Genomic DNA, 25774 nt, shown 5'->3' with positions numbered 1-25774 from the left:
ATGACCGTATTCTGTTCAGAACAGTTTGTTGAGTTAACTGTCAGTTCCAATGAGACAATTACTGAGAGTATGAGCTGTAGATGAAGTTTTACTGTAGAGTTACAAATTTCGCCACTAGGTGGCAGCAGAGTCGAGTAGGATCAGGGAACTGAAGTGTACTGTAATTCCAGAAAAACAGCCCAATTCTGTAAGCCGCAAAATGGAGGCTCTGGATTGTTTAATACACAATGAAGTAGATGAATTTGCCTCTGTTTGTGTACTATGGATTTATTCTTGCTGGAATGATAAAGAGCCTCTGCCTTCTCAGCTCCGCTCCCCCCCTACTGCCACTTCTCCTGTAGCTACAGGGAAAAACCCGCTTGGAGATGTTTCAACTTAAAATGGCAGTTGCCACGTGTGTAGGGAGTACCCCACCCCAGTCAGCGGCCCCACAGCAGGTAACTCTCAAGTGGCAGTGTCTGTCTCCGGTGAGGAAGGGGCGATGTGGTACTCACTGTGGTCCTCGACGCCTCCAGGACCCGCTTGGCAGCAGTCCGCTGCATGGGGGAGACCTCTTCTCTGCTTCAACAGTCAGTGGTGCTGCGGACGGGAGCCCCAGAAGCAGCGGAGGCCTCTGGCGGAGAGGAGCAAGATCGGCCCCCACCTCAGGAGGGTATGCAGGAGGAGTGCCTGGCGTCTACCCGCCGCGGCCCGGGCCGCCCGCAGAGTGCACCCAGCAGCAGGAAACAATGTGAAGGAGCCTCTCTGCAAGTGCCAATATTCGGCGGCACAGTGGGCAGGAGCCCCAGAGAGAGCGGAGGACACCAGTGTTACAGGGGGAATCCCTCTTCAACCCGTCAGGCAGGAGTAAGAGCAGCGTCCACCTCAGGCCAATATGTGGAAGGGCCTGATATCAATTAGAGGAGAAGGGTTATGGGTGCGGGTAAGAGGTTCCCGGGAGGTAGCCGGCCGGACCACATTGTAAGCCGATGCCACAAGGCGGCGGGTGAAGTAACACTGCAGACAGTCACCCGGCCAAAAGAGGGTTAGAATGTTCAGCAGAGGAGCGCCCCCAAGCCAACAAAAACTCACAAAATCCATGGTTTGGGGGGATAGATTGCAGGAGCATTGAAGATCTGCGTCCTCTTCCTTTGGCTGCTAAGCCACGCCCTCTATTATTATTATTTTTAATCAATCTGATTTTGATGGAGGCTATTTGGAGATATCCACGTGTACAGTCGGCGTTTGGATTGCATAAATCATGTGTTTGTTATCCTTGGCAGAACTGTACCTTCTTTCACTAAACCTGAATCTTCCTGTGATGATGGTTGCTTCTGGCTGGCTGCCGACTCTAGAAGTAAAATCGCCCATAATGTAAATGATGTCCTTCATTGGCAGTTTGTTTAGAGTTTTCTGGACGTTGGCATAAAAACGTTAAATGGTTTCCTCATCGGTATCTGTCGTAAGACCTGTAAGATTGAGATGTTCACTGGTTTACCACGTATCCGGATGTTCTAAAATTTTCTAAGTGCCTTTGAGGTCTGCTGGTTTATAATAAAGGCTACTCCATTCATCTTGATTTCTTCATGTCCAGCATAGTGCAATGTAAAGTATTCGGACAGAAAATATCCATTACCCGTCCAGTGCGATTCGCTAATCCGAAAAATATTAATGTTGGTTCTTGTCCTTTTGCGGTTCACAATATCCAATTTCCCAAGACTCATGCGATGCACATTCCATGATGCTAGTATGCGAGCTTTGGTACAGCGCATTCCTTTCCTTTCATCATGAGGCAGATCAGCAGTTGGGCTTCCCGAGGGCTTTCCCCCAGTTGCGTAATGTGGAAAACCTTGACTACTTGTATTTTGACATTGTTCTTCCCCAGTCGCATTTAGAGTATCCTTTGGTCCTTAGGTTTGGGGGGCCCACCACCAGTTACCATATCTGAATCATTTGAGAACCCTTTCATAGGGTTTTCAAGGTGAAGATTCTACAGCGTAGGTCATGAGATCTTTTCCTAATCCTCACCCTTTTATTCGGACTTGGGACCAGCGTATAGGGATGATTTCTACATGGCTGGGTTCTGGGAATCATATGGTGTACTCTGCCACCTAATTTAGCCCTATAAGCTAAGCTTATGGGCTAAAAGTAGGTAAAGCACTAAGTCCAGGGATGTAAGTGTTATGCTTAACTCCCTCATCGTTCCCCCAGTGTCAGCGCTGAAAGCCGATACTCCATGTATTCAGCTGTGCTGCTAAGTAGTCCGCCTGTTCTAATTTTATAATGTGTGGACTACTTAGCAGCGCCGCTCAATGCGCTGCAGTGTTGGCTTTCAGCACTCACACTGGGAGAATGATGGGTAAGGTAAGTATAACATTTATATCCCTGGACTCTACAGGTCACCTACTTACAGCCCATAAGCTGAGCTCATAGGGTTAAAAGTAGGTGACAGTGTCCCTTTAAATTGGTTGACGTTACCCAAATGGGACTATGGTCTCTTTTACAGATTTGGTAGATTCCATTCAGATCTGAGCTGATCATTCTGAGCTGATCAAATTTTGCTTTACTAAAGTTTAGTTTTTTTTTGTCGCTCCCTGATAAAGTTTTCTAGTGAATGAAAGCTGGAAATATTTATATTGTGGTCACTATTTCCCGAGTCTCCCTCATCCTGCATTCCCATGATTCTGCCCGGTTTGTTAGTTAATAATAAGTACAGAGTGACTCTCCCTCTAGTTGGCTCCCACACAAGGTAGTTATCTTTAATTGTTCTCAAGAACTTATTGCCCTTGCGAGATCCACAGGTTTCATCCTCCCATATTATATCCGGATAATTAAAGTCTCCCCTAATAATTACATCATTGCAGTTTGGCAGCTTTTCTATTTGCCTAAATAATAAGTTTTCAGTTTCTTCAGTTATTTTTGGTCGCCTATAGAAAACCCCTATCAGGATTTTGCTATTTTTCCCTCCCAGTATTTCTACCCATACAGATTCCATGTGTTCATCTCCTTCACCTATATCTTCCCGTATCCTCGGCATTAAGTAGGATTTAACATACAGACATACCCCACCCCCTTTCTTGTTTCTGAAGAGATTGTAACCCTGTAAATTCAGCGCCCAATCGCACTTATCATCAAGTCATGTTTCCGTTATTCCTACTATGTCATAATTTTCTTCAGACATTCTTGCTTCAAGCTCACCCACTTTACCAATAAGACTTCTTGCATTGGTTGCCATACAATTTATAATGTTGTTGCTATTCTTTATATGCATTATGCTACTCATAGTCCTGTTAGCTGTTCTAACTGTACTAATCCCATACCTCACTCGACCCCTATTCCCATTACTTGATCCCAGGTCACTGCCTACACTTTCTCCCCCCTATTGCTCTTGTTCCCCTCCCCCTGGTTCCTAGTTTAAATACTCCTCCGACCTTCTATCCATCTTTTCCCATTGATATGCAGCCCATCCCTATGTTAGAGCCTGTAGCTGACAGCAAAGTCAGCCCAGTTCTCCATGGCGCATCCATTACCCTATTACCTCGCTTTTATATAATAACAACACTATCTATAAGTGGGGCTTTCCAACCAAGCTGCTAATAAACCAGGAGGGTACAGCATTAATTTTGAACAAACCAAAAGAAGGTTCAAAACTACTGGTGGGGCATTGCAGAAGTGGCATACCGGAAGTGACATCAGCGGAGTCTGTGGAGCAGAGAGAGGGAGCAGAGTGAGCATCGGAGCGGCACCAGAGCTGTGAGAAGACCAGGAGAGCCTCTGGGGAAGAGCCGCTGGAGGATCTGGCTAACGTGTCGTAGAGGATCAGGTCCCGAAGCGGCATGAGGCCGGAGAGTGCAACCGATGCTGAGCCTGCAGGTGACGTCATTGGCTGCAGAGGAGCTGTGAAGAGGACTACTGATGACAAGAGCTTTTCCTCTATCAGAATATTGTTCAGAAAACTTTACCGGAATACTTTTTTAACAATGATACCTTTTGTAATCTGGAATGCTCATAAATTGGTTGTAATAAGGGCATGATTCAACAGGGATTTATTTATAAAAAGGAAAAAACAAAAATCTTAAGCACTCTTTTATCCCAGATTAAGGATCTAGAAATTAAAATGCATATATATCCCTGAGATGCAATTCATGCAGCTCTATTAAAGGGGAGACAGCAATTAAGAGATATTTTCATAGCAGATCACAAATAGGTTAAATCACTTCTAATGTCTTATTATATAGCCAACAATAAATATAACTGTTACGTCTGAGTGGTGCACAAAAGCGCCACTCCTCAGAACCAACCCAACCATGTCCATTGAAAACCCACAAACACACACATAGAGTACTTGTATAGACCAATTGCATCTCTCCAGGAGGAGGAATGGACAACTGTCCCTAACTAATCAGGGAAAGAGGGGCACCCCTGCCTAACAGCGGAGTCATCGCCTCGATAAAGGCAGCCTCACTGTCTACTTTTAATGACTTGACTATCCCTAATCAGGGAGCTGGAGAGATGCACTAAACACACATGGACACAACACTTTCACATACATACTGTACACAGAACAGGACAGCACATAAAGCACATGTCTGGCACCCTGCAGAGACCTAACATACCTCACTGTTCACACCAACATACAGTGTAACACATACCACATAGAACAGGACTGTACACACCACATGTCTGGCCACTTGCACAGACATACAACACAAGTCACTGTTTACACAAAACTTACAACAGGTAGTGCATACAACACAGACCCCACCCAGAGCTCACATGCATACCAATAGCAAACCAAAGCAATCCAAGTGTCCTCACTCTAGGGAACAAGGGAGAGTCAGCCACCGTGCTGACACAGGGAGCAGTGTCAGGCATCACCCACAGGTCGCCTGCACCTGTGTGGTCACTGTACCACACACTGCACAATGCAGGCACCCCAGAAACCGTAAGGAGGGGAGGGACAGCAGGTGCCTAGATCATCTTAAGAGGAGGAGAAAGACACTTCAAACAAGCATGCAACCACCAACTCTGAGTGAGACAAACAGTGATACATAACATAGTAACATAGTAACATAGTATGTAAGGCCGAATGAAGACATTGTCCATCTAGTCCAGCCTGTCTATCCTACTGTGTTGATCCAGAGGAAGGCAAAAAACCCCAAGGCCAGAAGCCAATTAGCCCTTTTGGGGGAAAATTCCTTCCCGACTCCCTAATGGCAATCAGACTGTTCCCTGGATCAACCCCTAATAGTTCCTACCTGCCTGTATACCAGGATTGACACTTAACCTAATATTTATATCCTGTAATATACTTCTTCTCCAGAAAGACATCAAGTCCCCTTTTAAACTCCTCTATCGATTTTGCCATCACCACTTCCTCCGGTAGAGAGTTCCACAGTCTAACTGCTCTTACAGTAAAGAACCCCTTTCTGTGTTGGTGATGAAACTTACTTTCCTCTAATCGTAGCGGATGTCCTCTTGTTACCTTTGTGGTCCTGGGTGTAAACAGATCACGGGAGAGATCCATGTGTTGTCCGCTCATGTACTTATACATGGTTATTTGGTCGCCTCTTAGCCTTCTTTTTTCTAGAGTAAATAGTCCCAATTTGGATAGCCTCTCTGGGTATTCCAGTCCCGTCATTCCATTTATTAGTTTAGTTGCCCTTCTTTGAACCCCTTCAAGCACTGTGACATCTTTCCTGAGCACCGGTGTCCAGAATTGTACGCAGTACTCCATGTGGGGCCTGACAAGTGCCTTATATAGTGGAAGGATAATGTTCTCGTCCTTCGCCCCTATACCTCTTTTAATGCACCCCAAGACTTTATTTGCCTTTGCAGCAGCTGATTGGCATTGGTTACTCCAGTTTAGTCTATTATCCACTAATACCCCTAGATCCTTTTCCATATCACTTTTCCCCAGCGGTACCCCATTAAGTGAATATTTGTGACATCCGTTCCTCCTGCCCATGTGCATAGTCTTACATTTTTCAACATTGAACTTCATTTGCCATTTTTCTGCCCAAGCCCCCATCTTATCCAGGTCCGTTTGTAGCCGCACATTGTCCTCCGTTGCATTAATTATATTGTATAATTTTGTGTCATCTGCAAATATTGATATTTTGCTGTGCAGCCCCTCTATCAGGTCATTAATAAATATGTTGAACAGAGTGGGGCCTAATACTGAACCCTGTGGCACCCCGCTAGCGACTGTGGTCCAAGCAGAGTACGAACCATTTATTACCACCCTCTGCTTTCTATCTCTGAGCCAATTTTTTACCCACTTACACATGTTTTCACCCAATCCGAGCTGCCTCATTTTGTATATTAGCCTATTATGTGGCACGGTGTCAAAGGCTTTAGAGAAGTCCAGATATACAAGATCAATAGATTCTCCCTGGTCCAGCTTAGAGCTTACTTCGTCGTAGAAACTGATCAGATTTGTCTGACATGATCGACCCTTCATGAATCCATGCTGGTGAGGAGTTATTCCCTTAATCTCCTTGAGGTACTCATCGATGGCGTCTCTCAGAATCCCCTCGAAAATTTTTCCCGTTACTGAAGTGAGACTTACTGGCCTGTAGTTACCAGGCTCACTTTTGCTCCCTTTTTTGTAAATTGGAACCACGTTGGCAATGCGCCAGTCCAATGGTACTACTCCGGTCTTGATAGTGTCTAGAAATATTAGGTATAGCGGCCTAGCTATCTCGTCACTTAGTTCCTTTAGTATCCTTGGGTGTAATCCATCTGGGCGCGGTGATTTATCAATTTTAGTTTTCTTTAGACGCTTCCGCACCTCCTCCTGCGTTAGGTATGAGATATTTTGTGAGGGGTTCGTTTTATTCCCCTGCATCTCGTGTGGCATTTCCTTTTCTTTGGTGAACACACTTGAGAAGAAGCTGTTTAGTAGATTTGCTTTCCCTTCGTCATCATCAATGATTTCTCCTGCATTGTTTTTTAAAGGGCCAGCGCTCTCCCTGCAAATCCTTTTGCTGTTTATGTAGTTGAAAAATAGCTTCGGGTTGTTTCTGCTCTCTTTTGCGATCCGTCTTTCTGCTTCCTCCTTGGCAGTTTTGATCGTATCTTTGCATATTTTGTTTTTTTCCCTGTATGATTTTAGCGCTTCTTCGCTGCCTTCTTGCTTTAGTAGTTTGAACGCTTTCTTCTTTTCGTTTATTGCCCCTCGTACCGTCTTGTCGAGCCACATTGGTTTCCTTTTAGCTGAGTTTCTTTTATTTTTAAAGGGAATGAACTGCTCACATGAGGTGATTAGGATCCTTTTGAACTTTTCCCATTTTTCCTCCGTACTGATATTTTTGAGGATGTTGTCCCAATTAATGTTACCGATAGTAGTTCTAAGCTCATCAAATTTTGCTTTACTAAAGTTTAGTCTCTTTGTCACTCCCTGATAAGGCTTCCTATTGATTGACAGCTGGAAGTTGATTATATTGTGGTCGCTGTTCCCCAAGTGCCCCTCAACCTGCACCCCCCTTATACGTTCCGGTTTGTTAGTTAGTACTAGGTCCAGAATGGCCCTCCCTCTTGTTGGTTCCTGCACAAGTTGGTTCAGGTAATTGTCTTTAATTACTCTCAAGAACTTATCACCCCTGTGAGATTTGCAGGTTTCGTTCTCCCATGTTATATCTGGGTAATTAAAGTCCCCCATGATAATTACTTCGTTTCGTTTTGACACCTCTTCTATCTGCCTTAGTAGTAAGTCTTCAGTTTCTTCTGTTGCTTTTGGTGGTCGATAGAAGACCCCTATCAGGATTTTGTTATTTTTTCCTCCCTGTATTTCTACCCACAGAGATTCCACCTGTTCGTCTCCTACCCCTATATCCTCCCGTAGCCTCGGCTTCAAGTTCGATTTGACGTACAGACATACCCCTCCCCCTTTCTGGTTCCTTCAGTCTCTTCTGAAGAGATTGTACCCCTTCAAATTCACCGCCCAATCGCACTTATCATCAAGCCATGTTTCAGTAATTCCGACTATGTCATAACTTTCATCAGTCATTCTTGCTTCAAGCTCGCCCACTTTACCGATCAGACTTCGTGCATTCGTGATCATACAATTTATATCATTTTTTTTGTTTTTTAAATTTGTTTTGTTGCTATTCGTACTTATGGCTGATCTATCAGTTCTAACTGTACTAACCCCACCCCCTGCTCGTCCCCCATTCCCTTTGCTTGGACCCAGATCGCTAATTACACTGGCTACCCCACTATTTCTCATTTTGCCCTCCCCCCCAGTCCCTAGTTTAAACACTCCTCCAGCCTTCTAGCCATCTTTTCCCCCAGCACAGCTGCACCCTCCCCATTTAGATGCAGCCCGTCCCTACGGTAGAGCCTGTAGCCGACCGCAAAGTCAGCCCAGTTCTCCAGGAACCCAAATCCCTCCTTCTTACACCAACTCCGGAGCCACTTGTTTACCTCCCTAAGGTCCTGCTGCCTTTCTAGTGTGGCTTTAGGTACAGGTAGTATTTCCGAGAAAACTACCCTGGAGGTCCTCGCCCTGAGCTTGGACCCTAAGTCCCTGAAATCATTTTTGAGGGCCCTCCCTTGACCTCTAACTTGTTCATTGGTGCCAACGTGCACCATGACTGCTGGATCCTCACCAGCCCCTCCCAGTAATCTGTCAATCCGATCCGCGATGTGTCGAACTCGAGCGCCAGGAAGACAACACACCGTTCGACGATCCCAGTCTTTATGGCAGATTGCCCTCTCTGTCCCCCTAATAATTGAGTCCCCCACCACTAGAACCTGTCTAGCCTGCCCTGCGCTCCCCGTCCCCGTCTCACTGGAGCAGTCATCCCCCTGGCGTTCAGAGGGCGTGTCGTGCTGCAGCGGTGCTGGCTCTGTAATGGCATCCCCCTCATCTGCCAATCGTGCAAATTTGTTGGGTTGTGCCAGTTCAGGACCAGCCTCCCTGGTTCTCTTCCCTCTATCCCTCCTTCTTTCTGTCACCCAGCTGACTGCCTGCTCCCCCTGCACTTCCGTACTACCGTCCGCCCCCGCCTCTACCCCAGCGAGTGCCTGCTCAGTGAGCACCAAACTCCTTTCCATGATGTCAATGGCTCTCAGTGTTGCCAGTTGCCCATTTAGATCCAGAATTTGGGCTTCTAAATGTACGACGTGCACGCATCTTGCGCAACAGTATGCACCCTCGATCGGCTGATCAAGGACCGCATACATTGCACAAGTAGCACACTGGATGACATTGCCAGGCATGGAGCTCATCCTAATGGGGATCTACAATTTACTTGTGGAAGTAGTGAAGATAGACTTGTTCACACTCCGCTCACGCGCTGCTGCAACCGCTCAACCGCTGACCCGCTGCTGCAACCGCTGACCCGCTGCTGCAACCGCTGACCCGCTGCTGCAACCTCTCACACCTTTCTGCAACCTCTCACACCCTGCTGCAACCGCTGACCCGCTGCTGCAACCGCTGCTGCAACCGCTGACCCGCTGCTGCAACCGCTCACACCCTGCTATAACCGTTCACCCGCTGCTTCAACCGCTGCCGCAACCGCTGACCCGCTGCCGCAACCGCTGACCCGCTGCCGCAACCGCTGACCCGCTGCCGCAACCGTTGACCCGCTGCCGCAACCGCTGACCCGCTGCTGCAACCCCTCACCCGCTGCTGCGACCCCTCACCGCTGCACCCGCTGCTGCGACCCCTCACCCGCTGCTGCGACCACTCAACTGCTCACACGCTGCTGCAACCGCTCACTCGCTGCCGCTCTCGCGCAAACGCTTACCCGCTGACACGCGCTCACACATTCCCCCCCCCTCACAAACACTTAGACCCCCAGACACACACACACACAGAAGACACACAGCTCACAAACACACACAGAGGTAGAGGTAGATACTTATCAGCTCACTCTGCCCTCCTGTCTCAGCTGCTTCGTTCTGGTCCCCTCCGCTACTGCCGGTCTCTGATTGCTGCCCCCGCACCTGCACCTGCTTCTGCTCCGGCGGCCGCTCACTCCACCTGTCACTCTGCCCTCCTGCTGCTGCTCCGAGACCCGCTCCGCTTCTGCACTCCTCCTGCCGGCTCCTGTCACCTTCGGGCGCCGGTATCGGCTCCTCCGCTGATCCGTTGTCTCCCTCAGACCCCCCGCTCGTGCCTCTGCCTCGGCGCGCTGCTACTGGCGTCTGACGTAAAATGTTCAGAAATCTCTTCCAAGAGTTTGCTGGTATTTATTTGCCGCAGACCAGGGGTATTGGCTGCTAGAGAACACTACACCCAGCCAGCTCAATTAACCCCTACCTGTGAAGGTGTGCGCAAGAAAGCCTGTAGAACCACAGGTCGCAGATGCACAACCTTAACAATACCAAACTCATGGCACATAATGTTAAACACAAAAAAATTAAATCTAGAGTTCCATTTTTGTCAGTGCCAGATTTTAATTATAAAGTTAGCTACCACCAAGATATTGCAGAGGCCTGTAATTAATTTTATGTGAACTTTATAATCTTAAAAGGGACCCTACTAAATTCAATCAACCAAAACTATAATAGAGGACTTCCTCAATAATATTAGCTCTTCCAAACTTGATTTTTTCAACTCCTCCATCAAGAAGTTCTTAAGAGTATAAAAGAAACTAAAAAAGACAATGTCCCGGGACCGGACGGTTTCTCCAATGAGTATTAGCAGGTTTTTAGCTCACCTTTCACTCCTTTTTCTCCTTTAGATTTTCAGTGAGGATTTTATCCGAGGTGAACTCCCCACAAAGATGCTCCAAGCTAAAATAGCTGCAATCTCCAAGCCAGACAAATCTCCTACATCTCCACCACACTTTAGGCCCATCTCCCTACTTAATAGTGAAACCAAATTTTATGCCAAAATCCAACCTTCCCCAGGTTATCCCTAGTATAGTTCACAGTGATCAAGTAGGTTTTATGAAGGGAAGACAGGCTTCAGATGGGAGTAGGCGTACCATTGCTTTGATTTCCAGGGCTGGGGACCTTCAAGCTTCTTCTCTGCTTCTCACCTTGAATCAGAAGAAGGCGTTCAACCAGGGGCGTAGCTAGAGGCTCATGGGCCCGGGTGCAAAAGTTTAGCTTGGGGCCCCCCTACAGACCCCTCCAACCCCCACTCCTTTTCACGGCTACTACTTCTACATCACTTTAAGCTACATTACTGTTTTTTTAAATGACCCATCAATAGATCATTACTTAGTAATCAGGGGTTTTAGCAGAGTTTTAAAACATCCAGAACACAAGCCTCAAGGCATGCTTCGCTTCCTCAGGAAAGAAAATTTATATATATATACACACATATACATTGGAGACAGCATAATAACAATACATACAATAGAGACAACATAAGCTAACTTTATATAACATGTTAGGGCTCATGTCCACGGCCAGGTTTTCACCACCTATTATGCGTGTGTTGCACACACACACATGGTGCGCAGTGAACTGAGTCAATGAAAGTCAATAGACTGCGTGTAGATATGCAAGAGAAATAAATCCCAGCATGCTCTCTTTCTTTGTGTACCATGCAACATGAGCCCTGTACACTTGTATGGGCTGCATGTGATAAACCGCCCATACGCAATACATTGTTTCCATACGCATTGACACTCTAAACACTCCCCATCACATGGAACACCCCTTGTCGTCGTCGCCCCCCCCCACTCCCCATCACACGGAACGCCCCTTGTTTCCCCCCCACACACTCCCCATCACACAGAACGCCTCTCGTTCCCCACTCCCCATCACACAGGATCCCCCTCATTCTCCCCCCCCCCCCCCCCGATCACACAGGATCCCTCTCGTTCTCTCCCCCCCATCACACAGTATCCCCCTCGTTTTCCCCCATTACACAGGATCCCCCTCGTTCTCCCCCCATCACACAGGATCACCCTCGTTCTCCCCCCATCACACAGGGCCCCCCTCGTTCACCCCCCCCATCACACAGGGTGCCCCTCGTTCTCTCCCCCCCCCTCATCACTCAGGGTCCCCCTCGTTCTCCCCCACCCCATCACACAGGGTCCCCTTCGTTCACCCCCCCCATCATAGAGGGTGCCCCTCGTTCTCTCCCCCCACCATCACTCAGGGTCCCCCTCGTTCTCCCCCCCATCACACAGGGTCCCCTTCGTTCACCCCCATCACACAGGGTCCCCCTCGTGCTCCCCCCCATCACACAGGGTCCCCCTCGTGCTCCCCCCCCCCATCACACAGGGTCCCCCTCGTGCTCCCCCCCAATCACACAGGGTGCCCCTCGTGCTCCCCACCCCCATCACACAGGGTCTCCCTCGTTCTCCCCCACCCCCCACCCCATCACACAGGGTCCCGCACACTGACCGCAGTTTCAGCCCCACTTCAGTAGCCTTGAGCAATTCCAGCAACCTCATTGGTTGTTGGGGACACACCTTCCTTTCAGATGTGCCTGAGGATACATTTACACAGAGCTGTGCACAAAGCAGGTGCTGGCAGGAATACAGTTACACAGATCTGCGGTGTATTCACTGCTTCTCGTGCTTCGTCAGCTCTGTGAATACACCGCAGATCTGTGTAACTGTATTCCTGTCAGCACCTGCTTCTCGTGCACAGCTCTGTGTAACTGTATCCTCGGGCACATCTTAAAGGAAGGTGTGTCCCCAACAACCAATGAGGTTGCTGGAATTGCTCAAGGCTACTGAAGTGGGGCTGAAAAGAAACATATGCGCGCGGGCCGGCAGCTTCTCCTGCAGAGGGGAGGAGTCTGAGCGGAGGTGCGGGAGGAAGCGCCGGCGTGCAGGAGAAGCTGCCAGCCGGCAGGAGAAGCTGCCGGCCGGCGCAGAGTAACTGCGGTCAGTCCATGTGAAAGAGGGCCCCCGGGGGCTCAGGGGCCGGGTCGCAACCGCGACCCCAGCACCCCCTATATGTACGCCTATGCGTTCAACATCATCCATTTGCCATATACTTTCTCTACACTGAAAAAGTTTGGATTCAGCGGCAATATTTTTAGAGTGATTCAAGCCCTTTGCTCCTTGCCTTCTGCTAGAGTGCTAGTTAATGGGGTTTTATCCAGTCTTTTTGCTATCACTAATGAAACTCGCTAGTAATGTCCCATATCCTCTCTCCAATTTGTATTTGGTTATAGAACCGTCTGCTGAATCTATCCGATCTAATGCCTGTTTTAGACACAACGATTATCACTCCAAAGATGTCTTTTAAGCGATAATCGTTGTGTGCATTTACAGGGCAAGGTAATCGCTCAAACGTTCAGTGATCACCTTGTGCACTGTGCGGGATATGCAGAAGATAAGCGGGGCCGCTTGTCTTCTGCATCCAGCTGTTCTCTGCTCAGAGCACTCAGCTGTTATACAATTGAGCGCTCCGAGCTGGGTATGCAGAACACAGCTGGACTGCTATGTTCTTCATACCCCGGCTGTGTTGACGGAACGGGATATAGCTGAAACAATAGTATCAGCTGTATCCCGCTGTAAACTCCTGATAAGGCTGATCGTTCTCTTTCAGCATGCTGAGAGAGAATGATCAGCGACTGGTTAACGAAAACTGCACTATGTCAGTGCAGTTAGACACGATTTTAGCTCAAAAGACGGCTTTGAGCGATTTTTGAACGTAAATCGTTGTGTCTAAATCAGCATTAATACCAACATAAACGGGATCCCATTAGCTTTCCGTCAACATAAACTGGGACTTTTTGCTGATGATGTCACCCTTATGCTAACTGACCCTTTAAACTTTCCCCACACTGTATTTCGCATTATAGAATGGTTTGGACAAGCCTCGTATTCTAAAGTGAATGTCAGTAAATCACAGGTTTTGGGCCTTAATATCTTACACTACTTACAAGAAATCATCCAACATGAGTTCTCATGCATATGGGAGAGGGCAGATCCATAGGCGTAGCGTCAGGGGGTGCTGGGGTCGCCATGGCGACCCGGCCCATGAGCTCAGGGGGCCCCGGAGCCGCCCTCCGACATACCCCCATGCACATTCAGTGCATTAATGGCTGACCGTTCTTTCCCCCGCATGATGCGGCAGTCAGAACAGCCAGCCTGAGAGGAAAAGCAGGGAGGTACTTACATGGGCCGGCAGGGGAGGAGGGAGGAGGTCACATCGGACGGCAGGGGAGGAAGTCACATGAGACGGGAGGGTACAGGGATCATGTGCTGCCCCCCCCCCCCTGCTTCCTGCTGAACGGGGAAGCTTCTGAGTTTACCTCCCTGCTGCTGCTGTCACATGGAGGAGAAGTGGACCGAGCCCTGGGGTAAGTGTGTATCTGTGTGTGTGTGTGTGTGTGTGTGTGTGTATATATGTGTGTGTGTGTGTATATCTGTGTGTGTGTGTGTATATATCTGTGTGTGTGTGTGTGTGTATATCTGTGTGTGTGTATATATCTGTGTGTGTGTGTATCTGTGTGTATATATCTGTGTGTGTGTATATCTGTGTGTGTGTGTGTGTGTGTGTGTATATCTGTGTGTGTGTATATCTGTGTGTGTGTGTGTGTGTGTGTGTATATCTGTGTGTGTGTGTATATCTGTGTGTGTGTGTGTATCTGTGTGTGTGTGTATCTGTGTGTGTGTATGTGTGTATGTGTGTGTCTCCATGTGTGTGTATCTGTGTGTGTATCTGTGTGTGTGTATCTGTGTGTGTATCTGTGTGTGTGTGTATCTGTGTGTGTGTGTATCTGTGTGTGTGTGTGTGTGTGTATCTGTGTGCGTGTGTGTGTGTGTATATCTGTGTGCGTGTGTGTGTGTGTATATCTGTGTGCGTGTGTGTGTGTGTATATCTGTGTGTGTGTGTGTATCTGTGTGTGTGTATCTGTGTGTGTGTGTATCTGTGTGTGTGTGTGTGTGTGTGTGTATATCTGTGTGTGTGTGTATATCTGTGTGTGTGTGTGTATCTGTGTGTGTGTGTATCTGTGTGTGTGTATGTGTGTATGTGTGTGTCTCCATGTGTGTGTATCTGTGTGTGTATCTGTGTGTGTGTATCTGTGTGTGTATCTGTGTGTGTGTGTATCTGTGTGTGTGTGTATCTGTGTGTGTGTGTGTGTGTGTATCTGTGTGCGTGTGTGTGTGTGTATATCTGTGTGCGTGTGTGTGTGTGTATATCTGTGTGTGTGTGTGTATCTGTGTGTGTGTATCTGTGTGTGTGTGTATCTGTGTGTGTGTGTGTGTGTGTATCTGTGTGTGTGTGTATATCTGTGTGTGTATCTCTTTCTCTCCCTCTCCTTCTCCCTGGATTTACTGTATTTATTTGCACCCTTTAGGGCGCCCACCCACTGGCGATTTTTTTCCCTGCGAAATTCGCAGCATTTTTTTCTCTGCAGGGGTCTATGGGACTTGTAATGTTAAAATCGCGATCGCGCAAAATCGCAATTTACCGCGAAATCGCGGTTTTGCGCGATCGTGATTTTAACATTACAAGTCCCATAGACCCCTGCAGAAAAAAAAAACCGCTGCAAATTTCGTCGTGAAAAAAACTGTAGTGGGTCGTCACCTTAATACCGTACGCGGTCTTTAAATACTGCATGCAGGTTTTTTATGTGTCTTAATTGTGGTTCTAAAGTGCAACAAACACATGACCCCCCTGAGGCCGCTCTCACACACGTGTTCAGAAAACGCAGCTCAAAATCGTGGCATTTTTACCGTAATTTCGAGCAGCGTTTTTGAACACAGGTTACAGCGTCTGACAGCACTCTTCAATGCACCCCATCATTGTGATGGGTGATGAGATGTGTTAAAAACCACAAAAATGCAAAAATAGAACAGACAGCTCTCGAAAATCACAGCGTTAGAAACACCGTGTTTGAGCACAAATTTGAGTAACCTCATTGAAATCTAAGGGAGTGTTGTACCGCGGTTAGTACGGCACTCGGGGCGCTGTGCTAATAGCGGTAAAAAGCGGTGTGTGTGAGAGTGGCCTGCGGAGCTACAAACAAATGTTCATGTAGTGCAGGAAATGCGTCATGTTTGCAAAGATTACGCCAGGGACAGATCATGTATGCAGCACGATCTAGGTATGGGTACGGGGGTGTGTGGGGTGGAGGCCTGGGGGGGGGGCCCCGAGCTGAACTTTTGCACCCGGGCCCCTGAGCCTTTAGGTACGCCCCTGGGCAGATCTTAGGTATTAAAATATGCTTCGGACTAAGCAAAATTGCTACAGCGAGCTTTGATCAATTGATTGACTCCCTCCAGGAAGAATTAAATTGTTTCAGCAAGATAAAGTCTTCCTGGTTGGGTCATATTGTCCTATATAAAATGATAATACTGCCCCAAATATTACCGTGTTTCCCAGAAAATAAGACACTGTCTTATATTAACAGTATCTTATTTTCAGAGGGGTGCCTTAATACTTACCTCACAGATGGCAGCCCCATTCCTCTCGCTGCTCTGCAGGTGCTGCAGCAATCTTCCATGTCATCCTCAATGCTGAAAGAGCATTCTCTTCCTGGTAACGTGGGTTGAATACCCTGCCTCACAGCCGGCGCTTGATGAGCCAATTACAGCCATTCAGTGAATGACATTATTGAATGGCTGTGATTAGCTCATCGAGCACCAGCTGTGATTGGCTCAGGCTGCAGTCCTGAGTCAATCACAGCATGCACTTGCTGGAGGCCGGGTATTCAACCCACATTACCAGGAAGAGAATGCTCTTTCAGTGCTGAGGACAACAAGGAAGAATGCCGGCGCGCCTGGAGAGCAGCGAGAGGGACAGGGGCGGCGTCTGTGAGATGAATATTTTTCCATGTAGCGTAGCTAAGGCTTATTTTTGGAGGGGGGCTTATATTTCAAACAACCCCACCCTCTGAAAATCAAGATAGGTGTTATTGTCGGGGAAGGTCTTATTTTCTGGGAAACATGGTGTATATCTTTTGCCTGGCAGCACTCCCTTATCCTTCCTATTTTTTAAAATCTCTACAAAGCCAATTGCTATCCTTTATTTGGAACAGCCTAGAAACCATGGGTCGCGGCTTCCATACTCTATGCACCAAGGAGTAATGGCGGATAGGAGTACCTAACTTAAAGACTTATTACAATGCGACTCTAATAAATGAAATTACATTTTGGTGTTCCTACGCACATGACCTTAGTTGGTCAGTTATTGAACAACAATTAATCAGTAGTCACCCCCTTTTCACAATAATATTGGCAGCATCTCTAAACCCGACACTTCCTCAAACCCTCTTGTCCCGCAATTAAATCTTCTGTTACTGCATGGATACAACTTCTTCAATATTTCAAAAACTCACCTTCCCCCCCCGAAAAGATTCCCCTCTCAATAGAGACTCTGTGGTCCACAATGGGGTCGGGGCACAGGGTTTTGACACGTGTACAGGCTGGCTACACCATTCCAGTCAGTCCTACAGGTTAATGTTTATATTTCTGTGTTTTTCTTTTCTTTAGGTGTTACTTGTCTGTATACCCTCAGTGGTTCAACTGTCATTGATTTTGTTCTCTTGTGTCTTCTTCATTGATTTTAGCCTGTGTTTGTGGAACTTTGTCTATCCTACTGCAATACCTCGGTCATTATATAAGGCTGCTTTTGAGTGTAGTTATGGCTGAATATTGTCTCTGTCTTGGTGGAGTGAGAATGTGTTCTTTGGAGTTCTGTCCTTAGGCTAAGTGGTGTTTTTGTTGTTTATTTCTGCTGTTATGCAAGTTGGTGCTTTTGTTGTCCTTTGTGTATTCTTTCTTTTAGGTCCTAGGGTCAGTGGCCGAGGCACGAGAGTGGGGCCGCCTTTATCAAGGTGATAATCTGGCTTTTAGACAGGGCTGTTCTTCTCCTAGAAGTCAGGGTGAGTTTTGCTAAGATTCTGGCCTCAAGGCTAAACAGTAATTTATCAAGCCTAATTAAAAATGACCAGATGGGATTTATTAAAGATAGACAGACTTCGGACGCTACCAGGAGATTTATTAATCTGATTGAGCTGGCTGAGTCCAGTCAGATTCCCTTCTCTGCTTCTATCCCTTGATGCGGAGAAGGCCTTTGACAGGGTGCATTGGGGCTATTTGAGAGCTATCCTTGAAAGATTTGGTTTTGGGGGTAATTTCCTATCGGCTACAATGTCCCTATACTCCTCCCCTAATGCCCAGGTTTATTCCTCAAGCTTTATGTCCAAAACTTTCTCGTTTAGTAACAGTACTAGGCAAGGCTACCCCATGTCCCCGTTGCTATTCAACCTCTTAATGAAACCGTTCGGAGAACACATCAGGTCATCCCCGAACGATTCAGGAATCTGGACGGGTACTAGAGAACATAAAATTGTCCTTTATACTAATGACATTATACTTGCCTTAACAAACCCATCCCTATCTGTACCAGCAGTAAATTCCTTAATCAATAGATTTTCTGAGATGTCTTATTACAAAATCAACAACTCCAAATCTCTAATTCTAAATATAGGTATCAAAAAATCTATAATTTCTTCCCTTGTAAAGGAATATAATTTTTTCTGGACTGAAGAAGCCCTTCCAGACTTGGGTATAAAATTAATGTTCCCCTCATCCAAATTATTTGACCAAAACTATAAGCCTCTTTTACCATTCATCAAAAACTCAATACATTAAAAACATATGGGATTTCCTGTCTGGGCAGAATATTGGTCATTAAAATGATAATCCTTCCTAAAATTTTATATTTCTTTTGAAGCGTCCCTATCCTCCTCCCAATTTCTTATTCTGGCCCAAACTTTTGGCCTTCATTTGGGGAAATAAGAAACCCAGGGTTACAAGAGACAACTTATATATTCATAGGAAAAACGGTGGCCTCAGGTCCCCTTCCATTATACAATATTATAGAGCGACTATATTACACCAACTTAGACTCTCGTGGCTAAACGATCCTATGAAGGAGTGGGTATCTATTGAGAATTATAGACTAAACAAGCATTCCCTAAGGTACCACCTACTGGCTCAATTATACTTCAACTCTCAACCCTCACTTTGCTCAGCTACTCTCCTTGTGGCCATTAAGGTTTGGAGCATAGTAGCCCAAAAGCTAAAGCTAATTTCTTTCCCTCTGCACAAAGCTGAAATAACCATACTGGAAATAGTCATCGAGAATCTCTCTCTTTCCACATGGAAACAATTAGGCCTAACTCATATCAGTCAGTTTTGGGAGGATGGACGTTTTCTAACATTTTCAAAAAATATCAAACTGATTCAACATCCCCAAACAAGATTTTTTCAAACACTTACAGATTGATCATCTTCTAAATCCACTCCGCCATCTCACGAGAATTAATGTGCCATCCAAACTTGATGCTTGGCTTATCATCCCTGCAGTGATTAAATAAAGGACTAACCACTTGCTACGCCAAATTAAACCAACCTTTAAGTGACCCCTTGGAAAATATCAACAAAAAATGGGAGGAGGATTTGAAAATCCAGATTTCCGAGGATCAAGGGTTCAAGGCATACTCTGTGGTTGGTTCAATTTCTATGTGCTAATCATTTTGAGAACTCCTGCAAAATAGTATATAGATGGTACTTGACTCTTTGAACAAAATGGCTCCTCGTTTCTCCAGGAATTGCTGGAGATGTGGGGCAACGGATGGTACTTTGCTGCATCTGTGGTGGGATTGCCCGTATGTCTCCAGTCTCTGGGGCCAGGCCTTCAAGCTTCTCACAAACCTCACCAACATTCAAATGTTACCTAACCCTGCTCTGGCTCTTCTAAACTTACATGCAGACCCACTCCCAAGTACTTTACGCACTCCAATAATTCATATCTTAATTTCTTGTAGATCAAGTATCGCCCAGCACTGGAATGGTCATTTCATATCCTCTATTTCTGACATAATTAAAGCAGTTAACAACAAATGTTGGTTCGAGGTCATGCATTCCAGTGCTTTCAATAGAAAAGAGCAATTCAAGCCTGATTGGGCAGCTTGACTTAAAAGCTTTTACTGCTGTTTCCCTAAAATGATACTTTAACAATATTCAGTCTACATTTGGCCTATTGAGAAAACTACTATATGTGATCTGAGAAATTATAACGTGACCAATTTACTTTTACTTACTTACTTTTATATTAGAACTGTTTGATTTGTTTTAATTCAAGCAATGAAACTTAAGAATTTATGACTTCATATGCCGTACTCAAATATTGCTTTGTTTTACTTGTCAAAAATCTTGTCAAAAATTCAATAAAAATATTGTTTAAAAAAATAAAAGTAATACAGTATTCACCAGTGGTTGTAATTTTTCCATACTTGTTTGCGTTGTATCCTCTCCTATTCTATGCCTAACCAATAAATAAATAATTCTGGACAAGCTAACCTTTGCCACAAATTCAGCACACAATAATATACATTTTATTGTAATTGTAATGAATTGCTCATTTTGGATGAAGTTTTTTCATGTAGTGCCTGTATTTTAATGAGAAGCTACTAGAGATGAGCGAGTATACTCGCTAAGGCACATTACTCGAGCGAGTAGTGCCTTAGCCGAGTATCTTCCCGCTGGTCTCTAAAGATTCGGGGACAGGCGGCGGGCAGGGAGCGGCGGGGGAGAGCAGGAGGAACGGAGGGGAGATCTCTCTCTCCCTCTCTCCTCCCCGCTCCCTGCCGCAACTCACCTGTCACCCCCGCCGGCCCTCGAATCCTTAGAGACGAGCAGGGAGATACTCGGCTAAGGCACTACTCGCTCGAGTAATGTGCCTTAGCGAGTATACTTGCTCATCTCTAGAAGCTACCTTTCATAATTGATCAATTGGTAGTAGCATTCAACAGAAAGCTGAGGTACTAGGAAACCTACCTAAGTTTGCCTATGATGGTCCCCAGTCTGAAATGCCAACAGAACACCATTAAATAAATAATATTAAAACTAAGATATGATATTTTGGAATAGATTCTGGCATCTAATAAAAGAATGTTCGAATAAAGAAATTCATAAGAAATAAATATATTCTTTATACTCATGCTAGTTTGGTAATTGGAACATACATTTCTTAAATCAGGTCCCCAAAGAACAAAACCAATGACTCCCCATATGATTCTCTATAGCAGACAATAATTGCAAAATGGTAAACACAACAGAGCTGATTTAAAAAAGCCCTTGTGATTTAATCCCTAATGATCTACTGTTAATTATAAATCAACCAAGATTAAGACAGTACATGACGGTCAAAAGAGGAATGTCTGTGGAAGCCATAATGACAGGTGAAAATCATCTACATTTTACCACTTTACCGTGACTTACTATGTTAGTTAATCAATGCCATCATTCTAATAACACTTTTATTTTTACTATCGTCCTTCTTCACAAGTGTGTCAGATTCTGTCTAAGCCATGACTCAAGGTAACAAGTCATTTATAAGAGTTTATATAATGGGAATTATCAATGACCAAGATTTGCAATTTAAACTATATTTTATGTTTCTGCTTGTATACCCTGGTGTTATTGGGTATATGGGTGTTATGTTAACAATCCTGACAATTAAAGGGGCATTCTGGGAGTTTTTATTATCTGTGCGCCATTTGTAAATTAAATTATGTAAAAGGTAATGTCGGGAATTGTCTTATAATTGGCTGTTCTTACAAAATGTTTTACCCTCAGACCCAATCACCATTATACCACTTGACTTCTTGAGTCTGTCATAGGCTTGTATAAGGAGACAGAATTTAATTTCACATAGTAGATACTGTAGGATTCAGGTTGGCAGAGTATGGGGGTCACATGGTAAAATGGCAGGCAGGACTAGAGCTAATAACTCTGTGGTCTTCTCAAAGAAGATGGCCAGTATGTATAATTTATGGTGGAACTGAAGTTGTGTCACAGAAAATCTGTTGTGGATAAGGCGGTGGTCTTCTCTAGTAGGTGATTTCTCAGAGAGTAGAGTTGAGCGAACGGACTGTGCCGAGAAAAAAAAACAAAACGCGGCAACCGGCGGCCCACATACAAAAATGCTCGAGTCTTCCATTAAAGTCAATGGGGTTCGTTACTCGAATAGAGCTCTCGAATTTTACGAAAAGCTCGACTCGAATAATGAGGACCCAAACATTTTGGTGCTCGCTCATCTCTATCAGAGAGGTTTCACTTTAATTGAATCTGTTATTTAATATAGTTACAATCTGGATACTGATTGGCTAGTTTAACCATGTGCATTTTATTGATTATTAAGTGTTTTTAATTTGTGACATTTTAAGTTCTGTCGACGATGTAAAAGCGATACAAGGGCTCGAAAAGTACAAGGCTCTGTTCAGATTTCCATTCTTCTGTTTCGGCATGCCAGGCCATTGAATAACAGAATCTAGCAGTGCTGACGGAGCCCTTTAACAACAGTGCATAAATGCATCCACTTCATGATAAACATCTGAATAGAGCCCAAAAGGGAACTGTATGTTGATATGATTTCAATGCAGGGGAATAAAGATGAACCTTGGAACTGAGGACTTGAACTCTGTGGTCTGATTTTTCTTTGCAGGTGGAGCGAAGTTTATCCAAGCCACAAGTCAAGACAACAAGTCTTTTGTAAGAGAGTTTGTAATAATGGGAATTACCAATGACCCAAATTTGCAGCATGTACTGTTCATTTTGTTTCTGCTAATATACCTTGTAAGTGTAATTGGCAATACGGGTGTCATGTTAACAATCCTGATCATTAATGACCTTCAAAGTCCAATGTATTATTTTCTCACCAATCTGTCCTTCTCAGATCTCTGCTATTCTACAGTCGTGTCTCCTAAAATGTTGCATGATTTTTTTCTGGAAAGGAAATTGATCTCATTTATTGGCTGCGTACTTCAGTTGTATTTCTTTGCAGTGTTTGCCACTACAGAAGGCTACATTTTGTCTGCCATGGCCTACGATCGTTATGTTGCAATATGTCACCCTCTTCTATACGTATTAATAATGAACAGAAGTAAATGTGTGATCCTTACTCTTATTGTTTATATTGGTGGTTTTTGTACTGCGGGCATACATACATCATGCACATTCATATTGCCTTTTTGTGGACCCAATATAATTAACCATTTCTATTGTGACATTCCTCCACTGATGGCGCTTTCTTGTGGTGATACATACATGAGCAAAATGATTATATTTGGTGTAGTGTTTTTCCTTGGTCTTTTTTCAGCAATCGTCATATTAGCTTCATATCTCTATATATTTTTCACCATATTGAGAATTCACTCATCGGAAGGGAGACACAAAGCATTTTCTACCTGTTCCTCTCATCTGCTTTGTGTTGCCTTATTTTATGGGACGGTTTTCTTCATGTACCTCCGTCCAGCTTCCAACTATTCTGTCACACAAGACAAAATAGTATCGGTGTTCTATACAATGATAATCCCTATGATGAACCCAATCATCTACTGTTTACGAAACACGGAAGTAAAAGAAGCTGTGAAATGCTACATTAGGAGATTACTAGTAGACACATAGTAAATGCTTAAGTCACTCACTACTATTTTATTGGTACTATTGCATGGGCGCTGCTATGAAGTTGGAACTACTGGCTGTTTGCTTCTGTGTAGATGACACTATTACTTGTTTTAGGTTCACTGCCATAAATGTAAAATAAAATAGAATTTGCCTTTGTGTATAGGTCCACAAGAAAGGAAACAAAAAACAACCAAACTTGATGAGAACCAATTAGATTTGACCTCCAATACCACTTCTACGCTGACGACACCCAGCTGTACACCTCTTCCCGTGACATCTCTGCACCTTTCCTCCAAAACACCACCGACTATTTGACCGCTGTCTCTAACACCATATCCTCTCTCTACGTAAAACTAAATCTCTCTAAAACTGATCTACTGGTGTTTCCGCCCTCTACTAACTGACCTCATCCTGACATCTCCATCTCAGTATGTGGCGCCACCATAACTCCCAGACAGCATGCCCGCTGCCTTGGGGTCATATTCAACGCCGATCTCTCAGGCTCATCATCCTGTCTGGCCACTACTCAGACGCCTCTGCCCTGTGCCGGTCACTGCACTGGCTGCCCGTTAAATACAGAATTGAATTTAAATTGACTACCTTCATCCACAAAGCCCTCCACAGCGCAGCGCCACCCTACATTGCCTCCCTCATCTCAATCCATCACCCAGCCAGGGCTCTCCACTCTGCTATGGAAACCAGACTGAGCGCCCCTTAAATTCAAACCTCTCATTACCGCCTCCAAGACTTCTCCAGAGCAACACTAGTCCTCTGGAACGCACAACCAAAGGCTATCCGGGTAGTCCAGTACTTACAGAACTTGCAAGCGTGCTCTAAAAACGTACCCCTTCAGGGAGGCATACCACATCCCCTAAACAAACCCCTCTGTACTCCATCAGATAACATGCTCCCTGACCTATTGGCTGCAATCCCTGCTAGCCGTCATCAACTGTTACTGCAGTCATACCAATCCTGCCGTCACACGGCTTATGTCTGACCATTGTTCATGTGTATAGCATCCCTCACACTCCGCCCCGCTATACCGGGCACATCTCCAGCCCTTTACCTTCTGTATCGCCCCATTACTTGTAGTGTGTAAGCTCATTGTTGGAGCAGGACCCGCACCCCTATTGTTTCCATCAGCTGATTACTATGTAACCGTGGTTCTGTAATGTTTGTACTTTTGTCTTTCTGTATTTCCCCTGTCTATGTAAGCGCTGCGGAATATGTTGGCGCTATACAAATAAAGACTATTATTATAATGTTAAGTTCGAACACAAAACTTTGATGGCAACATGCTCAGCAACTTAAAGGAAACCTGTTACCAGGTTCATGCTGCCCAAAACAATAGCAATATAAACCTGGGACTGATGTGGGATTTCAGAATAAATATACTTTGAGGATTCATTTCAAGTGGATCTCTGAGCCATGAGGATGGCACCACACCGACCTCTTCCCATATCATTTAGAGTGGCAGCTGCTCCTATACTCAAACCATAGGCAGAATGAACCTGGTGACAGGTTTCCTTTAAGGAGAAAACCACATTTTTGATTTTAACACTGTAGGGATGTTTTGGATTTTGACTGTCTGCATTCTGTCAACCTCTTTATTTTCACATTTACAGATGTAATCGGTGTCATATTTCAAGTCATAATGTCAGTGTTCCAACACTTTTCATGTAGCCCCGTAGTCGGCCATGGACTACGCAAATAACATAATGCACTGATGAAATGTCCAGCATGCTAAGCAAACAGCAGTGGCATACCAAATGTTCAATTAATTATTTTAACATTTTATGCATCATTTTGGAGTCATATAAGTTGAAATATTTTTTATGTTATTTACAATGAAAAAATACATAAAAAATGTCCTCTTTGCATTTTTAATGCCATTTACAATTCACCTTAATTAGCATACTGGATTCATATATAATGTACATTCACTGATGTGATCGTTATCAATATAAGGATATCAAATATATCTGGTTTATACTGCTTACTAACTTTTATTCAAATAAAAATAGTTTGTTTTTTCTGTCTTTTAATTTTTGTAATGTAAACCATATAATACAATATAATGTACTGAAATTTTTTTTTTTAATTCTAAGTGGAGTAAAATGACAAAAAAAAAATCGAAATTCCACCATCTTTGGGTGCGTCTTGTTTTTATGGCGCACAAACTGCAACAAAAGTGACATGATAACTTTATTCTATGGGTCAGTACGATTACTACAATACAAAACATTTAGTTTTTTTTTTGCTGTACTACTTTTATTTTTTTCAAAGATATTTAATTTTTTAAAATTATTTTCTGCTGCATCTTCTGACAGCCATAACTTCTTTATTTTTCCGTTGACATAGTTTTTCCAGGGGTTCTTTTTTTTGCAGGATGATCTTTCGTTTGAATTGGTACAATTTTGGAATACATATAATTTTTGCTC

At 44.7% G+C, this 25774-nt stretch overlaps 1 protein-coding gene across 1 annotated transcript; it reads left to right on the top strand.

The window, feature by feature from the left end:
• LOC136606178 (olfactory receptor 5AR1-like) lies at positions 1-23333 on the top strand. The gene is made up of 4 exons (XM_066588998.1): positions 1-67; positions 1263-1336; positions 17644-17740; positions 22372-23333. Exons 1-4 carry the CDS (start codon positions 1-3, stop codon positions 23331-23333), a joined length of 1200 nt encoding a protein of 399 aa, XP_066445095.1.
• Positions 23334-25774: the final 2441 nt, after the last annotated feature.

This window comes from Eleutherodactylus coqui, chromosome 1, assembly GCF_035609145.1.
Source record: "Eleutherodactylus coqui strain aEleCoq1 chromosome 1, aEleCoq1.hap1, whole genome shotgun sequence".
NCBI lineage: Eukaryota > Metazoa > Chordata > Amphibia > Anura > Eleutherodactylidae > Eleutherodactylus > Eleutherodactylus coqui.
This window is presented reverse-complemented; position numbering and strand designations above follow the sequence as displayed.